Source organism: Sciurus vulgaris, assembly GCF_902686455.1.
Source record: "Sciurus vulgaris genome assembly, chromosome: 9".
NCBI lineage: Eukaryota > Metazoa > Chordata > Mammalia > Rodentia > Sciuridae > Sciurus > Sciurus vulgaris.
In genome coordinates this window covers 28,561,395-28,578,002 of record NC_136469.1, presented here as the reverse complement: position 1 = coordinate 28,578,002, position 16,608 = coordinate 28,561,395, and the positions used below count along the sequence as shown (strand labels likewise).

The following is a 16,608-nucleotide window of genomic DNA, read 5'->3' as shown; positions in this document are numbered from 1 at the left end:
TGAAAGTGGACACCTAGGTGACTTTAAAGGTAAATAGACACATACACTGAATTGGTACCATGCAGAAATTGTTAACTACATGAAACATCATTTTACATAATTAAATAAAATCTCTACTACTCCCGTGTCTCAAGGTCATACACAGTTTCCATGTCAGTCTTCAATAAAGGAAGGACTCTGCTTTAGAAAATGTCTCCTCTGCTGAACCACATAGTCGAAGCCTTTTTGTTTTTCTTTGTCCTTTCCATTAAGGCAGCACAGAGCAGAGATCACCTGCTCTTGACTTATGGTTGGTACATGGTAAAAAGAGGTTTTAGTTAATATTTTTGCTATCTATCTGCATGAAGGCAGCATAGATTTCAGTTTGTGAGATAAAGCATTCTCTCACATTGCATGATACCCTATAGTACCTGAACATTATTTCATCAAGATTTATACAGAAAGTGAAACCCTTCCAGAACTTGAGCACCTTTATCTTCGAGCTGACAGTGCACAGAAAATGTTTATTGCTTTTAAGGGGTTACCATTTATTTAAGTTGTAGCTAATGTCTGCCATGAATTTTTAATCTACAAATATGGAAATAGAAGCCTGCCAGATACAGGAGTTAAAAAATACTGGTAATAAAAAAATTTAAGAACAAATATGACATGCCAGGTTTTTCTGGGATTTAGAACTCTGCTCTAGCTAGAAGAATTTATTACTGACTTCTGTTAAGGTCATCAAGATTTATCAGGTATTGTCACAGGAAAGTGGGTAAGATGGAAAATGGGAAATTTTTCTAATATGATTGCATTGTGACAGTTTTTCTTTTTAAAACTAGTAGTCTTTTGTTGACATAGATCTAGTTCACATTAAAATAACTAAACTCAGTGAGATGACAGACACATACTGGCTCACCTGACATTAGGTGCCAATTCATTGAGATTATAAAATAATTAGGATGCTTAGCTAGCACTGATTTTAGTAATTAACATTCTGGAAACTACTCTACTTCAATAAAACAATATCCAGAAAATAATACCTTAATAATGCAATATCAGCTCAATGACTTAATGCAGTATAAACTTAATGAAATCGATGGTAATGTTTCTCTTATGTACTTGAGTACATTCAAATATTTATCGAATTTTGTCTGTTTTTTGACAACCAAATCTCTTCCTGATCTGACCATCTTTTCCTATAACTGTGCAGCTGCCACTGATTGTTTCTGAAGGGCTTTGTTCTGTTCCCTATTCCTGTGCTTAGATTTAACTTTGGGAGAGAAAGAAAGGATCCTGACATTTTATGGGGAGGGGAAAAAGTAAGATGTTCTCAGAACACTTGGGCTGTGGCATATAATAATGCAAAGTGAGCCATTTACAGAGTTTTTCTGTGAATGGTGCCCTCTGCGTTGTACAGCTAATAGCTACATAACGATGCTTTTTTCTATCACACATACTTTTGTGGAATGTCATTTATTCTCAAACCTGTGTTCTTGAGATCAAGGATAACATCTTAATAATTGTAGCCCTAACAGCTGGCTTAAGGTAAACAGTCAATAATAATTATTAGAAAGTATTTTCGAATTCTGTTAGAATATTGATCCGTGTGTCCTTACTCTAGTAATTGTCTAATTGACTTGCCATTCTTTCTGAAAAAAAAAAAAAAAAACAAAATAAAACAAGCCCAAAAAACTAAATTTTAAAATCTCTTATATAGTTTACATGTGAAAAATAAAAACCTGATTGCATATAGTGCCAAACAACTATTAGAGAAAGAAGGCACATCTTACCTTAGTTTTTTATTCTTTAATACTTGTATCTTTTCCACTTGATTCTCATGTAGCTCATTCTTTTTTGTGGGGAGGGGATTCTGGGTATGGAACCCAGAGGGGCTTTACCACTGAGCTATCTCCTCCACCCTTTTTATTTTATAGTTTGAGACAGGGCCTTGATAAGTTGCTGAGGCTGATCTCAAATTTGTGATACTCCTGCTTCAGCCTCCAGAGTTGCTGGGATTACATGTGTGTACTACCCTGCCCAGCCTGGCTCATTCTTTTTCATGTGTTTTACCTGACCAAATCACTAACTGTAGAGGGCCTATGAAAGGGAATAAATGGCCTATCTGTTGATGCTTGAGTTATATTTCCGTTGAAGATTTCAATAATCTGATTCTGTTCTTGTAGAGCAGAGAATATCTATTTTATATTGAATATCTATTATATATTGGAATGGCATTGTTTTTATTCATTTGCATAGATGGTGGTGATGTATTAAAGATGTGTGTATACAGTCACATAAATGTGAAGGTTTTTTAAAGAGTAGAAAGATAATTAGATGAGTTATAATTAGATGAAAACGGTCCATTAAATCTGCATTATAATTTTAACCTGAGGCTTTGAAATTAGATCACACATATATAATTTATACATTTATAATTATATATGTATATATATAATCATATATATATACATACACACACACACACACACACATACATATGTGAAAGAAAAGTCAAGAGTATTTAAGTTCAGTGCCATCCACAACTTTTCAAAGACATGTGTAGGACTGGGGCTGTGGCTCAGTGATAGAATGCTTGCGTGGCATGTGTGAGGCATTGGGTTCAATCCTCAGCACCACATAAAAATAAATAAAGGTATTGTGTCCATCTACAACTGAAACGAAACAAAACAAAAGACACATGTGTCCCTGTTGTCAAAGACTTTTAGTACTTGGAGATTGTGTCCCAAGAAGGATATAAGTACAGCACCTTTGTAGAGGAGACCCTTCCTTTGAGGGAAACAGTAAATATGTGAGACCCTGACTGACATCCTCAGCTCAAATGCTTGTGGGAACGTCAGTTGAAATGGATAGGAGGTTTTTGTGCAAGTAGTGTCATGAAGTTTGTGTTATCCTTTTGGATAGGTATAGATGATATGTGTATAGGTATATAGTGACTAGATATGTGCTCCTGAGTGCTGGAATGAGTGATTTCTCTCATCCATACTTAAACCTTTGTTCAGCAATCTGTTTCTGAACACTTAGTCTTTTTAATTTTGCTGATCATTTCATGGTGACAGCTACAAAAACATTTAACCTATTTAAGTCATTCGCAGCCTTATGTGAATAGAATTGTCTCTATATTGTAAATTTACTAATTTTTTTTTATCCTCTTTTCTCTTGAATGGGGCTTCAGGGATGGGTGGTAGGGAACAATATTTCCTAAATGAAGTGAAATCTTAGAATGGATGATCAAAATTTGTAACAATTTGATGATCAATACCTACACATTCCCCTTTAGTTATTTAAATATATTTTTTAGTTATAAGTGGACACAATGTATTTATTTTATTTTTATGTGGTGCTGAGGGTTGAACCTAGGGCCTCACGCATGCTAGGTGAGTGCTCTACCACTGAGCTACAACCCCAGCCCACACATTCCCCTTTATAATACTGCTCCGAAATGACAACGTGCACCTTGTTTTTATTTATAAAGCTTTATATTAAGTGTGCATGTTGTTGGAGGGAACAGAAGTAGGAAGACAAAACCTTGGACTTTTAAGCCCATGTCTGTTGCTATATAAATGACTTTAAATATGCTAGTAATTACTCTCATCTGAAAAGAATGAATGTTACTTTTTCTTCAAAGAACATATAATTTTACTCTCATCAGAAACTGGATGATAAATGCTAGTTTCTCAAATGAGACTAATAGTTGCTTGATGAGAAGTAAGTTCCTTGAGGGGTTTGTATTCTATATCACCTGAAAAAGTGCTTTATATGGAGACATAGAAAAAAAAAAGGAATTGAAATTGTTGGTCTCCTTATGTGATATTTTGTAATCCTTTATAAGTATAAGATGTGAAATATGTGATAATAACTTTGTTGTCAGATTATCTTTGTTATAATAGGATTGTGTTGTGAAGATGGTCTTTAAGAGATATATCTTCAGAAGATTGTAAATACTGTCATGCTTAGGTTTAAAGTTCTTTATTTGGATTACATCTGAGTATTTTTAAAACTTTTGGTAGAACATTATATTTGAAGGCATAAAGATATGTAGTTAATATAAATGAAACATATCTTTTAAAACTTTTTACTATGTGATTAAATTCTCAGTTCCTAATAACTGGATGTTTTTGTCACTAGTTTGACCATTTTTTGTTAGTGTCAAATTTATTTATAAAAATAAATGCTATAGTTCTTTTTCTTCCTGATTTTGGTCATGATGGGTATTATTTTTGAGCTACTTGATAATTTGCAAATGGTTCTATAATTTCTCTGACTTTTCTGTTTATGATAAAAAAAACTATTGTGCAAATGCTTTAGTAGCCATTGGATTTGACTTCACTATCATACATTGTAGTAGAATCTATTGTTGCCTAATTTAGTAATAATTTTATCATCTCAGCTTAACATCTCTTATAATTTTAATTGTTATCAAGAAGAATGACAGCATTTAATTTGACTTAAAATGCAGAAGGATGGATGAATGATAAATTAATAATTTACCACCTTTGCATAATACTGAGCATAGAGTATTAGAAGGATTGATGGCATAAAAGGTTAACAAATTTTAGCAGCTTTCATTAGCTTTACATCGTCATATGTTTGTGGTGCTGACTGAAATAGGCTGTGTAGGAGATCTCAGTCTAGGGAACTAATTACTTGTGCCGATTGCCGCACTGATGAATAGACCCTCATTGTATCATTCCCCTGAAGACGAGCAGCAGCCTGTGATTCACGACTGCATCCTGGATGATATTTGATAATAATTTTAACAGATAAATATAGGTAGGCAGAATGATGAAGTGCCTATCTAAGCTCCATGACTATCAAAGCCATACACATAGCCATCTGTGCCCTGCCTTTCTGCTTCTCACCTAAGGAGAATTTTATTTCATTAACTGAGTTCAAACAACTGTTGTCTTTTGCTTGTGTGTATTATTTATAACTGTTTCCAATTTGCTCTTTAAATGACACTATGGTATTAGTTTTTATAACTAACAAAATAATGAAGAAAATAGAGGAGTAAAAGGGCTTTTTCATTTTTTCTTTCTGATGATCATAATTCTTAGACATTTTTGTATTCTATTTGATTATATAATATCTCCTTCTCCTCATGCATGACCAATATCAACAAAGGAAATGTTTGATGTTCTTATTGTTTCTTCAGCCTTCTCAGAAAAGACCACTGGATTCCTATTGTTTTAAAAACAGTTTCCTTAAATAATGGACTGTTCGTTGTCTATGCTTTTGTTACCTGAGATAATTGAGATAAAAGTACTGAAATAAAAAAATTTATTTATAAACCTATTTGAATTTTTAAAAATAACATCTTTAAAACATCAAAATCAGGATGACTTTTACTTGGGTATTTTGGGATTGTCAATTGGTCAAGACTACCAATTTGTCAAAGCTGACAGGCACAATTTTATTAGGTCATGAAATACAAGTAAAATTTTATTTTGTATCAGCCATTCCTGCAGAAGTTTTGATTATTTATGAATTTTTTTTTATTTTGCTATCAAAACTTATAGGTTTTCGTGCTATACATGTTTAGTGAATAAATATATTCTCCAGAGATTTTTTTCCTTACTGTAACTGAAAAAAACTTCATATTAGTATTTTCCTTATAAAATACTTTCCACACATTCTAGATCACAATTAGTTAACAGGAGAGAAAGCTGACATTTATATGTTGCCATATAAAAGATCTATGTAATTTGGCAAATAAAGAAGTTGAATTTTAAAAATGAATTTCTGAATGTATGCTTTCGATATGGCAATTATTGCACATCATATACCATGTAGTTTTTAATTAAATATAAAAACAGGCTACATAAAACAGAAATCCAATCTGATTTGCTTGAAAATAGATTGCTATTTCACTCTACAGGAATGGTTTATTTAAAAACAGTAAATGGAAAAGAAATGCATTTTCTTCTGTTGTTCTAAGCCTCAGGGGCTAAATGTAATGAATATTTTAAGAGATTATTTTAATTAAATTCCTGCACATCTAAACAGAGTAATATTTTATTATCACATACATAACCATGTAACTGAGATATTCATTAAAGTTAACACTTTCTGGACCAAGAATTCATGGTATGATTTACTGACCTTGTGCAAAAAGGCACAAATTAGGAAGAAAAATGAAGGGGGACAGACTTTGATTAATATAGGTAATGCTATACCATATTTATAATAGCCTTTTCCCTATTCTGGTTTATAAATGCAGCCACAGAGAAAGGTGCCCTGCTGAGGCTGAAATGAGGCTGAAATCAGAGCACATGCCACTAGAGTGTGGGGAAACTGATCACACTGTCAGCAATTCATTTCAAAATGATGTATTTAGTGCTCATTTCACCTTCCAAGAAAAGGAAAAGGAGTTCCTTAGACCAGAAGGTGATATTGTTATTTTCAAGGACATACCTAAGTTAAAGATTGCAAAAAGGGGAGTGTGAGATGGGGGGGAAATTAAGAGGAAGGAGAGAGAGAGGGAAAAAAAGGCAGAGCAAACAAGGAGAGCTTTATGCAGAAATTCAGTGCTACCACGCTGTTTGATAATTGCTAACATATGTGGCTTCTCTGTTTCATTGTAGTCGTCCTCGTGAGTTCTGGCGCCTTGACTACTGGGAAGATGACTTGCGGCGCCGGCGACGATTTGTGCGTAACCCTCTAGGATCGACACATCCTGAAGCGACACTAAAAACAGCCGTGGAACATGGTCAGTGTATAAACCACTCCTTGCCAATAGCAGCAGGTACAATACTTGGTAATGAAGAGCATAACTTCATTATTACAAGGCACTGTAAAATGGTCCAACACCACATTTCATAGTTATTTACCTCAGAAAGAGAAGTTAAATTTTTTTATAGTTAGTATAAGGTCCTGTGAAATTATGTTGTCAAGTGTATTTATTTATTATACATACAGAACTTCCATGGATCCTTTGTTTCCAAGTAAGAGGCTAAAATATTTGTCCTTTTAAGCAACACACCAGCTTTGAGTAAATTAATCCTGGAAGCCTGCCTTATTCACAGGTATTAGAAAGACAGCATTTATAAATCAGATCAGTTTCTAGGTTCTGGTATGTGTACATGGTTTTCCCCCAACCATGGTATTTTAGCATGAGATTATGAAGTGGGAAAAGATGGTAATAAATGTCCAAGCACCTAGATACTTTCTGAACCTTGATTTGTAGATGGTTGTGATTGATGACTCATGAAAAAAGAGAATAGGCATTATTTTCATATGTTCCTATTCTACATCATCTTGTTATCAGAGCTTAACAAAATGTTTCCCCCTTTTTGTTATAGTGCATATGACTATCATTCAGTTTAAGTAGAAGTCTGATAAGCAAATTGGAAAAACTGAAAAGGTTTTTTTTGATTTGACAATAATATACTTAATTGATCCTAGAATCATATGTATTAGTTTATGATTTTTGAAAGTCATTTAAAATATATTAAAGGGAAAATGCCCCTTTCAACATTAAAATTACTTTGAATGTACAAAATATAAATTGATTATTTTTTAATAAGGTAAGAAATTGTTTTCCTCCCATTTTAGGGTATTAGTTTAACATAGCAACTTCTGGTTAAATGTTAATACATAGTATACAAAATAAACATTAAATTATATTCAATTAAGGGTATTAAGAATTTTTAAATTTTTTATCATTTTTAACTGATACATGAAAATTATACATATTTATGTGGTACTGTGTGATGTTTCCATGCATGTAAAGATATTAGGAATTTAGATTAAAAATCTGTAGTCTTAGGTTTGGCCTCAGTCAGGCAGTTTAACCTCTTGCACTCAGCCTTAAAGAGCCATTTCTGGAAGAAAATGTCCACAATATGTCATCAGATATAACACCAAATGTGACACCAGTCCTTTAAAATAAATGATCATACAGAGAATAGTCAATAACAAAGTGATCTAAAAGCAATAATAGTCTCAGGGCCCTACATCTTCAACTACAGGAGGTGGAAGAGGGGAAATACTGTGTAGAATTAATTAGGCCACTTTTGCTTTTCGGGTTCATATACTTTTTATGTGGTACTATAGATTTCAGTTACATATTTTTTGATTTGCTATTTTTTGGAGTTTTTTTGGGAGGAGGTGTTAATGATACTTTAAAAAAAATGGCTTATTTGCAATTTTATCCTTTTCAGCCACACTGATATTACCAAGTACACTTAAAAATTGAAATTTACTTATGATTTTTCTGTCTTCTAAACTGTCATTTAACAGTTAATTGTGAGTTCTGAGGTCTATGACAATAAAATTATATTTATAAAATTTCCTTTTATGTCAGGAAAGGGAGGACATGTTCATAAAAATCACAAAACAATTCTTCATCCTGAGAGAATTATTAGTAACTGATTTTAAAATTGTGGTGTAGATTTAATGTAGAATTTAAAAAATACATTCTCATCAAAAATAGTAATTCAACCATATTGAGTTTTTAATAGCATGTAATGAATAAATTTTAATTTCATTGTTAAACTTTACATTTTAAAATAATAATATTGTATTAGTATTTTTATTCTAAGAATCTGCAATAATATTGGCTAAAAAATGATACTTATTAACGATGCTTTTACTATTAAGACCTTTTTGAACTGTTTAAAAATAGATTTTACTGTAATTACTTTAGATAGTAATTTAAAAGTTAGTACATTATTTATATTTTCTTGTGCATTTAAAAATTGATAGATGCAAAATTAAGCATTTTATGTGATTTCAATCAATTTATTAATATTTTACACAAATTTTATGATGACTGATATTTCATACATTTCAGCAATTTAAAAGTAATAACTTAAACGTGAAATATTTATTTTTTAAAATATCTTTTTAATTGTCAATGGACATTTATTTATTTATTTATATGTGGTGCTGAGGATAGAACCCAGGGCCTCACACATACCAGGCAAGTGCTCTACTGCTGAGCCAGGGCCCCAGTCTGAAATATGTATTTTTCAAAAAAATAACCAAATATGTAGGAGGTGCTTCAGTCCTCTTAAAATTAAGGGGGAAGGTCATACTTAATATTTTTCAAATAATATATAAGCTATAACTATACTTTGTGTGTGTGTGTGTATATATATATAGATATATAGTATATATGTTATTTTAAATTAGGGACATGGACAATTATGAAACTCAACACATAGATTTTACTGTGGTATTGTTTGATGTCAGCATAATTTATACTAATACATTCTGTAGGCAAAGAGCTTAATTTTAAAATATATTTTATTAAATAAAAACTTATAGTAACATTCAATTTAAATTTTGTTAACCATGAAATTCTATCTTTAAATACATTTTAAAACATGGAGTCTGTGAAAATAAACTAAAAATCATGTGTGCAAAACAAAACAGTTGATGTGATTTAAAAAATGTAATTACATTTATATTTTAGCATGAATAAAGTGTATGGTTCACTGTTGAATTTAAAATAGAGATTTCTGTGGATCGTTTGTGAGTTCTGTGTTGCTTTATGACTTCTTACTTTTATTTATAATTTATTTAACCAAGGAGACAGGACATTTTACAAACGCAGAATCTTAGAACTTCTTGAACTATATTATCATTTTCAAAGGAAGACATCTAAATAGAAGTGTCATTGGAGATCAGTTATGTATTTAGTAGTAAGAGCCATCTTTTTTATAGATGGGTTTGATTTGAAGGAAAGCCTGTAGTGTGAAGGTGGCAGAGTAAATACCTGAAGAGTGATGTTCTCTGTTTGGGCGATCAATACCAGCCCCATGACTCTACTTCTGGCTACCTTCTAGTTAAAAACAAATTTTTTAATTCTGACAATTTAATTGCCCTTCCCAAGTTCACATTAACTTGCTTGGGGAAAAGAGCTTTGGGTAATTTTTCAAACAGAGACCCTCCAAAGTGGTTATTTATAAAAGTCATGTTGTAATGGGAGATTCCTTTAACTTTGCAGAAAGTGAGTCATATTTTAAAATTAAAATTAATACTTCCTCTTATGATTAAATAATCTTTATGAAAATTAGCAGCAGCAGAGATGGGTATTTGATTCTTGAGGGCATTTCCTTCCATTTTATAGTGTAAAATTTATTAGAAATCTGTCGTTATGATTCCTACTATACTCCTAATACACAGAGGCCAGTTTGGCATTTATTTATGATCAGAGCGTTTAGATCTGGAAGGAACCTAAGGCAAAAGTCTAGTCTAATTTTATTCTTTCCAGATAAGGAAACTGATGTAACAAAGGACTGATGTAATTCTTGGTAGGTAAAGGACTAAGGCCCAGGTTATCTGAGGACTAGTCAGATTTTCATATCAGTGTGCAGTGATATCTTCTGAAATTCATTGTTAATTATAATGGGAATGTTATATTCAAATTAAAGCCACATAAAACTATTTTAAATGGTAGAAAGATCAGTTTTAATTCAAATACTGAAACATTTTAGCATTAGAATTCTATTGAATTCACGACATTTTTATTTTGTAGAGAATATGAATGCTAAGAGATATGTAGAGGAGAATTTAACATAGATTAAAATGTTCTTTTAAGTGTATGGAATGATACAGATGACTCATTTGGTTTTCTAGGGATGATAGATGATGTAAAGATCCTAAATCAGGTCATTGTCTCTCTCTGTCTCTCTCTCTCTCTTTAATATATATATATTTTTAGTTGTAGGTGGACACAATACCTTTATTTTATTTTTTGGTGCTGAGAATCGAACCCAGTGTCTCACACTGAGCACTCTACCACTGAGCCACAATCCCAGCCCAGAACATTGTCTCTTAACTGTAGTAATATCAGATAGTATTGCTGCCTTTATAGGATCCATATATAGTAGGTTGTGTATCCAGAACTTTTGGGGAGCCCATGATCCATTAGGATATGCTCTTGGCTTTTTATTTTTTAATTATCCTTTGTTGTTTCAGTAATTTTTCTATACTAAATTTTCTTGACCTGGAACCTTAAGGAAATGGCATAAACTATAGAGGGGATTTAATTAGGTAGGACAGTCATTGTGGGCTCTTTATTATGTGTCCTTGTTCAGAATACAGTTATGGTATATGCTTCACATTACACTGAATGGGAACTCATATCTGTTTTATGTACATTTGAAGTTACTTTGTTATTCCAGTAGTAGTCTTTGTTTTTTAAAACAAAGTGACTGATTCTTCTTCTACTGTGACTTGGACTGTTGATTCCTGTTTACTGGATGTCAAAAGAGCATTTTCTCTAAAGAATATGATCTTTACATTTTGAGAATCAGCCTCTCTCCCAGACTTCTCATTGCTGTTAGCCTTGAATCAAAAGTCATGTTTTAAAGATAGCATTTTTGATAAATTTCTTCACTTTTTTGGTAATAATACACTTTAATTATTAAGGTAAATAATAAACCAGAATAAAAGACAACATAAGATAAAGACAGTATGTTCATAATGATATGAAAAAATGTAAACAGTGATCTTGTTCAGTAATAACTTTATTAGCAGAAATTCTCTGAATTGGACTTTAAAACTAAATCAAAAGTATGCTCTGACATCATCCAGTTAAAATTTTAGACAAGTACAGAATATTCTCAAAGAAGATATCAAAATAGTTTCTTGTTTATAATAGTTGAGTATAAGGCAAATGTAAGTTAAAAATATACTTTTCCCCAGAACACATAAACATAATTACCTTTTATTTTGTGCTTGGGAAAGTTTTGTTGTAATTTGGGGGGGAAAAAAAAAGTTCTTAGCAGAAAGCTATTAGACCACTGAGAATTGCACACCGCGCATGTGGTGTGTATTAGAGTACTGTTGGTAATTTTACTGCTGCTAACTTAAAATCCTCAAGGGGGAGTTAATTACAGGAAAACCATTCTAAATATCAGTAAGCTGCATATTTTCTATGACAAGAGGTTTTTCAGTTGAGGTTGAACAATTCCAGAATCTGAGCTTGTAAAAATATGTAAATAAATAAATTAAAGTGGGTGTTTGTATGCCTACAGTATACTTACAGAACTCAAAAATTTTTTTCATGACACTATTTAATTCAAAAGTTACTTTGTTTTAATATGAGTCAGCATGATGAGAACATATTTAAAAATTTAAATCCCAGTTGGAAGGAATAACACATTATATTTTTAGTGGTCATTTAAGTGAATGTGAATTTATTTATTGAGTTATTTTAAGTGATTGCATATTGCTACTGAGGATTCTCAATTTTTATAAATGTTTGCAGATTAAAGTTTTTTGTTTCCTTTTTTTTCAAGTAAGTTGGTATCTACTTCAGGATCTCTATGGTAGTGATCACAAGAAAGTAATAGGCAGGGTGTTGAATTTAGTTGTTTGTGATGTGTTTGACACATGTTCTCAAATTTGGGTTTGGAAATGATTTTTTAGAATTCTCATTCATTTTGATTCCGTTGTAACTTCTAAATTGCACTGAGAAAAATGAGAATTAGTTAACAATAGTAAATTACATGTACTTTTATATTTGCACTGTGGTTTTTGTTTTCTTTTCCTTCCTTACATCTAAGTGCTAGTATGGCATAGTGGTTAGGAGCCCAGATTCTGGCACCACAAGGCTTGTTTTTTATATCCTGATTCTTCCTGTCATGAGTCCTTTTACCTTAGGTAAACTATGTAACCTCTCTGAGTCTGTTTTCTTATTTGAAAATAAGGAATTAACAGAAAGTTAGTGAGAATTAAATGAGTTAAAGTGTTTTGAACATTCCCTGGCACATGTGCTATGTAATATTAACCTTGTTGTTAGTATTTCTGCTTTGAAGAAGGAAGTTATAAATCAAGGAAATGAAGAGAACATAGTATACTGATTCTGTGCTAAGATGTAACTAGCAAATGATAACATCATAAGAAAGATAATGCTTTCTTTCGTATGTCCCAGTGACCAGTTTATTTTACTGAAGTTGATTATAAATTGGAAAGAGTTTTATTTGGGCTAAGGAACTGTTATTTTCCTAAATATTAGTGATTAATTGATATATTTCTCTGTAGGTTTAAAAAATATTTTAATTAGTTATATTAACTTTTCAAATATTTATTGAGACCTTCATATTTGTGCAACTTACTGTGCTATATGTGGGTATGAAAGAAAACACGATTTTTGTTTACCTATTGAGTGTATTCAAAGGTAAATACAGAAAGCTGCTTCCCATGACTTCCTTATTTAATAGAAAACCCCTATGTTCTTTTTAGTGCTATAAGTATTATATGAAAATGGTATACATGGTAAATTCACACACACAAACCAAAAAAAAAAAAAAAAAACCTTTTACCTTTAATATTACACATAGGCATAGCTATTGCATGCAAAGAATCTTTGAACTGCCAAGTTAACCAGATAACACATGTGCAGCTTACTTAAATATTTAGACTGTCTTATACAGATAAATATTAGCCATGTTACTGCACACCGATTGCTGTATCCTTTGGCTTTAAGCTTGGGCAGAAGCTAGAGTGGAGCAGAAAGCCTGGTCTTCCAATTTCCATATCAATGGCTGCAGTCGGTTGAGTCAGGTGCTTTAACTCTGGGATTTTCCCTTGCTGGAAACCAGAGTGCCCATGGAATAGTGAAGATTCTAAACTTTCCCATGTGTGTGGCACCATTAAAGAATAAAAATAAGGTTAGGGAAAGATAAATATGAGCATTTACAAATCATAAACCATATCTGGTTTTCCATTTTTCTTAAAGAGAAACCTGCTCAAAGCAATGAAGTGGCCCTGGAGAGGGACATGGGGTTTTGTAGCCGATGTTTCAGAGTTCCACTCTTCTTCCAGTCCCACCTCAGCTTCTGTTTCTGGTTCCAGTTTTGACTGGTGGCTGTTCTTCCCGCCTAGCGCCTAGATCACCTAGATCGGTGTTTCCTCCCCCGCTTCTTCTAGCAGTCACTGCCTGTCCCAGTGCCAGAGTCTGGTGCTGCTGCTCTCCGCAGGCTGCTCCAGTCAGGCCGCAAGAGGCCCTTTGCCCAGATGCCTCTCCTCCCGCTCCTTCTGTTATGTTTGCCCCCGGGGTGCCTTAGCCCTTTAGTTTAAACATTCGGAGGAGGGAATATTGAGCCTCCACTGGGTTTGTGCATGCCTTGCTCTCAGATATTTGTATAAGGGCTGAAGGGGCGGGGAGTAGATGTGTGAAAATGTGAGTGAGGGCAATGTGAAGGAGGGAGGAGGGAATAAAAGAGAGAATGCAGCTGGGTGTCTTTATTAGTGTCTGATATGGCTTTAGGGTCTGGGCTTGATTTCTCATTGGCTGCAAATCTCTCCTAGTTCTAACCCTTCTTATTTGTGGATTCCCCTCCACAGCCACTCCACAGCCATTTCAAAATCTTTGTCAATATAGTATCACTCGGAGAAATTAATCAGTCTTATTTATAATGTTAAATATATTTGTTTTCCAAACTAACTTCTGATTTTTCCTAACAAATTAAAAAAAAAGAACAAAACAAAACTGTTGCTTTGGAAGCCTCTCTGGCCCTAAATATAAGTAAATAAAAATCTGGGTGAGCTGTGCAGGGGTCAGATTTAATGGGATTAGGGTGCTTGTTCAGGGTAACATTACACTAGCCTGGGGAATCCTGTTTGTCAGAAGGAGTGCATGTGCCATCACAGTTACTTTCCCCACTGCGGGTGACTGTGTATAAAAGCTGGGCCATCCCTGGCCACCTGCCCTTACCTCAGCGCCTACCCCTCTGCCAGAGTGCTCCTCCCGATGCTGATGGACAGCTTTGTTTCCTTTTCATTTCAGCTGCAGATGAAGATATCCTTGCTAAAGGAAAACAGTCCATCAAGAGTCAGGCTTTAGGAAATCAGAACTCAGAAAACGAGGTCCTTCTGGAAGGCGACGACGATACTCTATCATCCGTGGATGAGAAAGATTTAGAGAATCTTGCCGGTAATTCAGTGGTTGTGCAAATATTTCAGCTGGGGTCTGGGACAATGAGCATCTAATTACTTACTTTTTCAGCTGTGACCACTAGGACTACCAAGCTTACACCCACAATTACATTAATTAGAGATTGTTTTTGTTCTTCCCAGCACCCCCCTCCCACCTCATCTTCTACAGTTTCTCCTTTATTTATCTGTTCTATTCAGTGTCCTTACCCTCCTCATCTTTTTCTTTTATGTATAATTTTCACTGAAAAAGAAAAAAGTTTAAAAGCAGCTACAACAAAATTGCTTTGCCCATCCTGTGGGAGTTACCAAATCTCTATAAAATGAAGGCTATAAGTGAAACTCTGCCGATTGGTTTATAAATAAAGCTTGGAGGCAGATGAGCTATTTACTTTGATATACAAGTCTTAGTGAACATACTCCATATACATTTAACTCACTCAAAAAATCAATTCCAAGAATGCCATGGCTATTCATGGGATTCACATATTTTGCTTGATGTAGAAATTTTGATTTGCACTCTGCAGATTCTCAGTTTTACTTCCCTTATGGGAAAAATTCTCTTGTTTAGCCTGAAATTTTAGTCATTCATTAAATGGCTTATTTCCTTTAACGCCTGTGGCTCTGTTCCTCAAGGAGGAAAGTCTGCAAGAGTCCACCATTTCTGTGGGTGAATTATGTATTAATGGAAGAATTCCGTATTCTTCCATTTTCATGATTTTAAGATAACTGTCATTGGCAAGCTTTTATTTGGTTATATATCTATAACCTGTGCTATGATGCAGCTTGATAATGAAAAACAAAAGTAGAAATCGATTATCTTCTCTGATGATCATACGCCTTTCTGTAAAGTGAAATGAAATTAATTTGAGTATATTGTTAAGTGATTTGGAGTGGGAATGGGGAAATGGATACTGCTATTCTCTAATCTTTTCCTTCACATTCACTTACCCATTTCCTCCTTTCTTTTGCCTCTATTCTTGCTACTAGTAATACATTCATACAGTAATAGAGGTGAAAGGGGAGTTTAATTATATAATCTTGACAATGGCAATAGGATTAAGAAGTAATCCACACTAATAAAGTGGTGTGGGTTAGAAATGAAGTGGAAATTGTCAGGGGTCTTCTATAGGACCTAGGCTGCCCTAGCTCCTGCAGCTGTCTGCTTACCCTATAATTGAATGTCTAAGAGTGATTGAAAAAATGTTATTTCTTCTCAGGATTACATGCTAATGTACAGAGGGCAAAAGGAGACAGCAAAAGAACACATAGCTGCTTATTTCATCCATTTATAGGGATGAGCTTTGGGAAATCATGGCTGTTCTGCAGCTATCTGCTGCCCATCTGCAAACACAATGTATTTGTACATTGGGAATAGAGGGCAAAATGTGCTCTGATCTCTGCAGAGCATCCCTTCTATTGTCCTACTGGCACACATTAAGATTGATGTGAGATTAAGGACCATCACCCTTCTAACAATCGATGGAAATGTCAATTCATCTGAATTTTGAAACACTTATTCACTCATTGATTACCTGAATAGGTGCACCTTGTTTATAGGCACTATATTAATTCAGAACTATAAATGCCAATCTTCTCTTTGGCAGTTTTCTTCTATAGAATTTGTACAATGATGAACTGATGTAGAATTTCAAATTCTTTCTGCATCTTTCTCCATATAAGTGTTTATATATTATATAATTATTATTTTTGGTCCTT

General features: G+C 33.4%; 1 protein-coding gene across 4 annotated transcripts in view; it reads left to right on the top strand.

Annotated features, from left to right (window-relative positions):
* The window catches only part of LRBA (LPS responsive beige-like anchor protein), a 723,813-nt gene that overhangs the window by 430,566 nt on the left and 276,639 nt on the right, over positions 1 to 16,608 (top strand). For all 4 annotated transcript variants that reach the window (XM_079154183.1, XM_079154182.1, XM_079154184.1 and 1 more), the window contains exons 38-39: positions 6,585 to 6,709; positions 14,744 to 14,890. In XM_079154183.1, the coding sequence (XP_079010309.1) occupies positions 6,585 to 6,709; positions 14,744 to 14,890 (272 nt within the window). The remainder of the gene's footprint in view (positions 1 to 6,584; positions 6,710 to 14,743; positions 14,891 to 16,608) is intronic.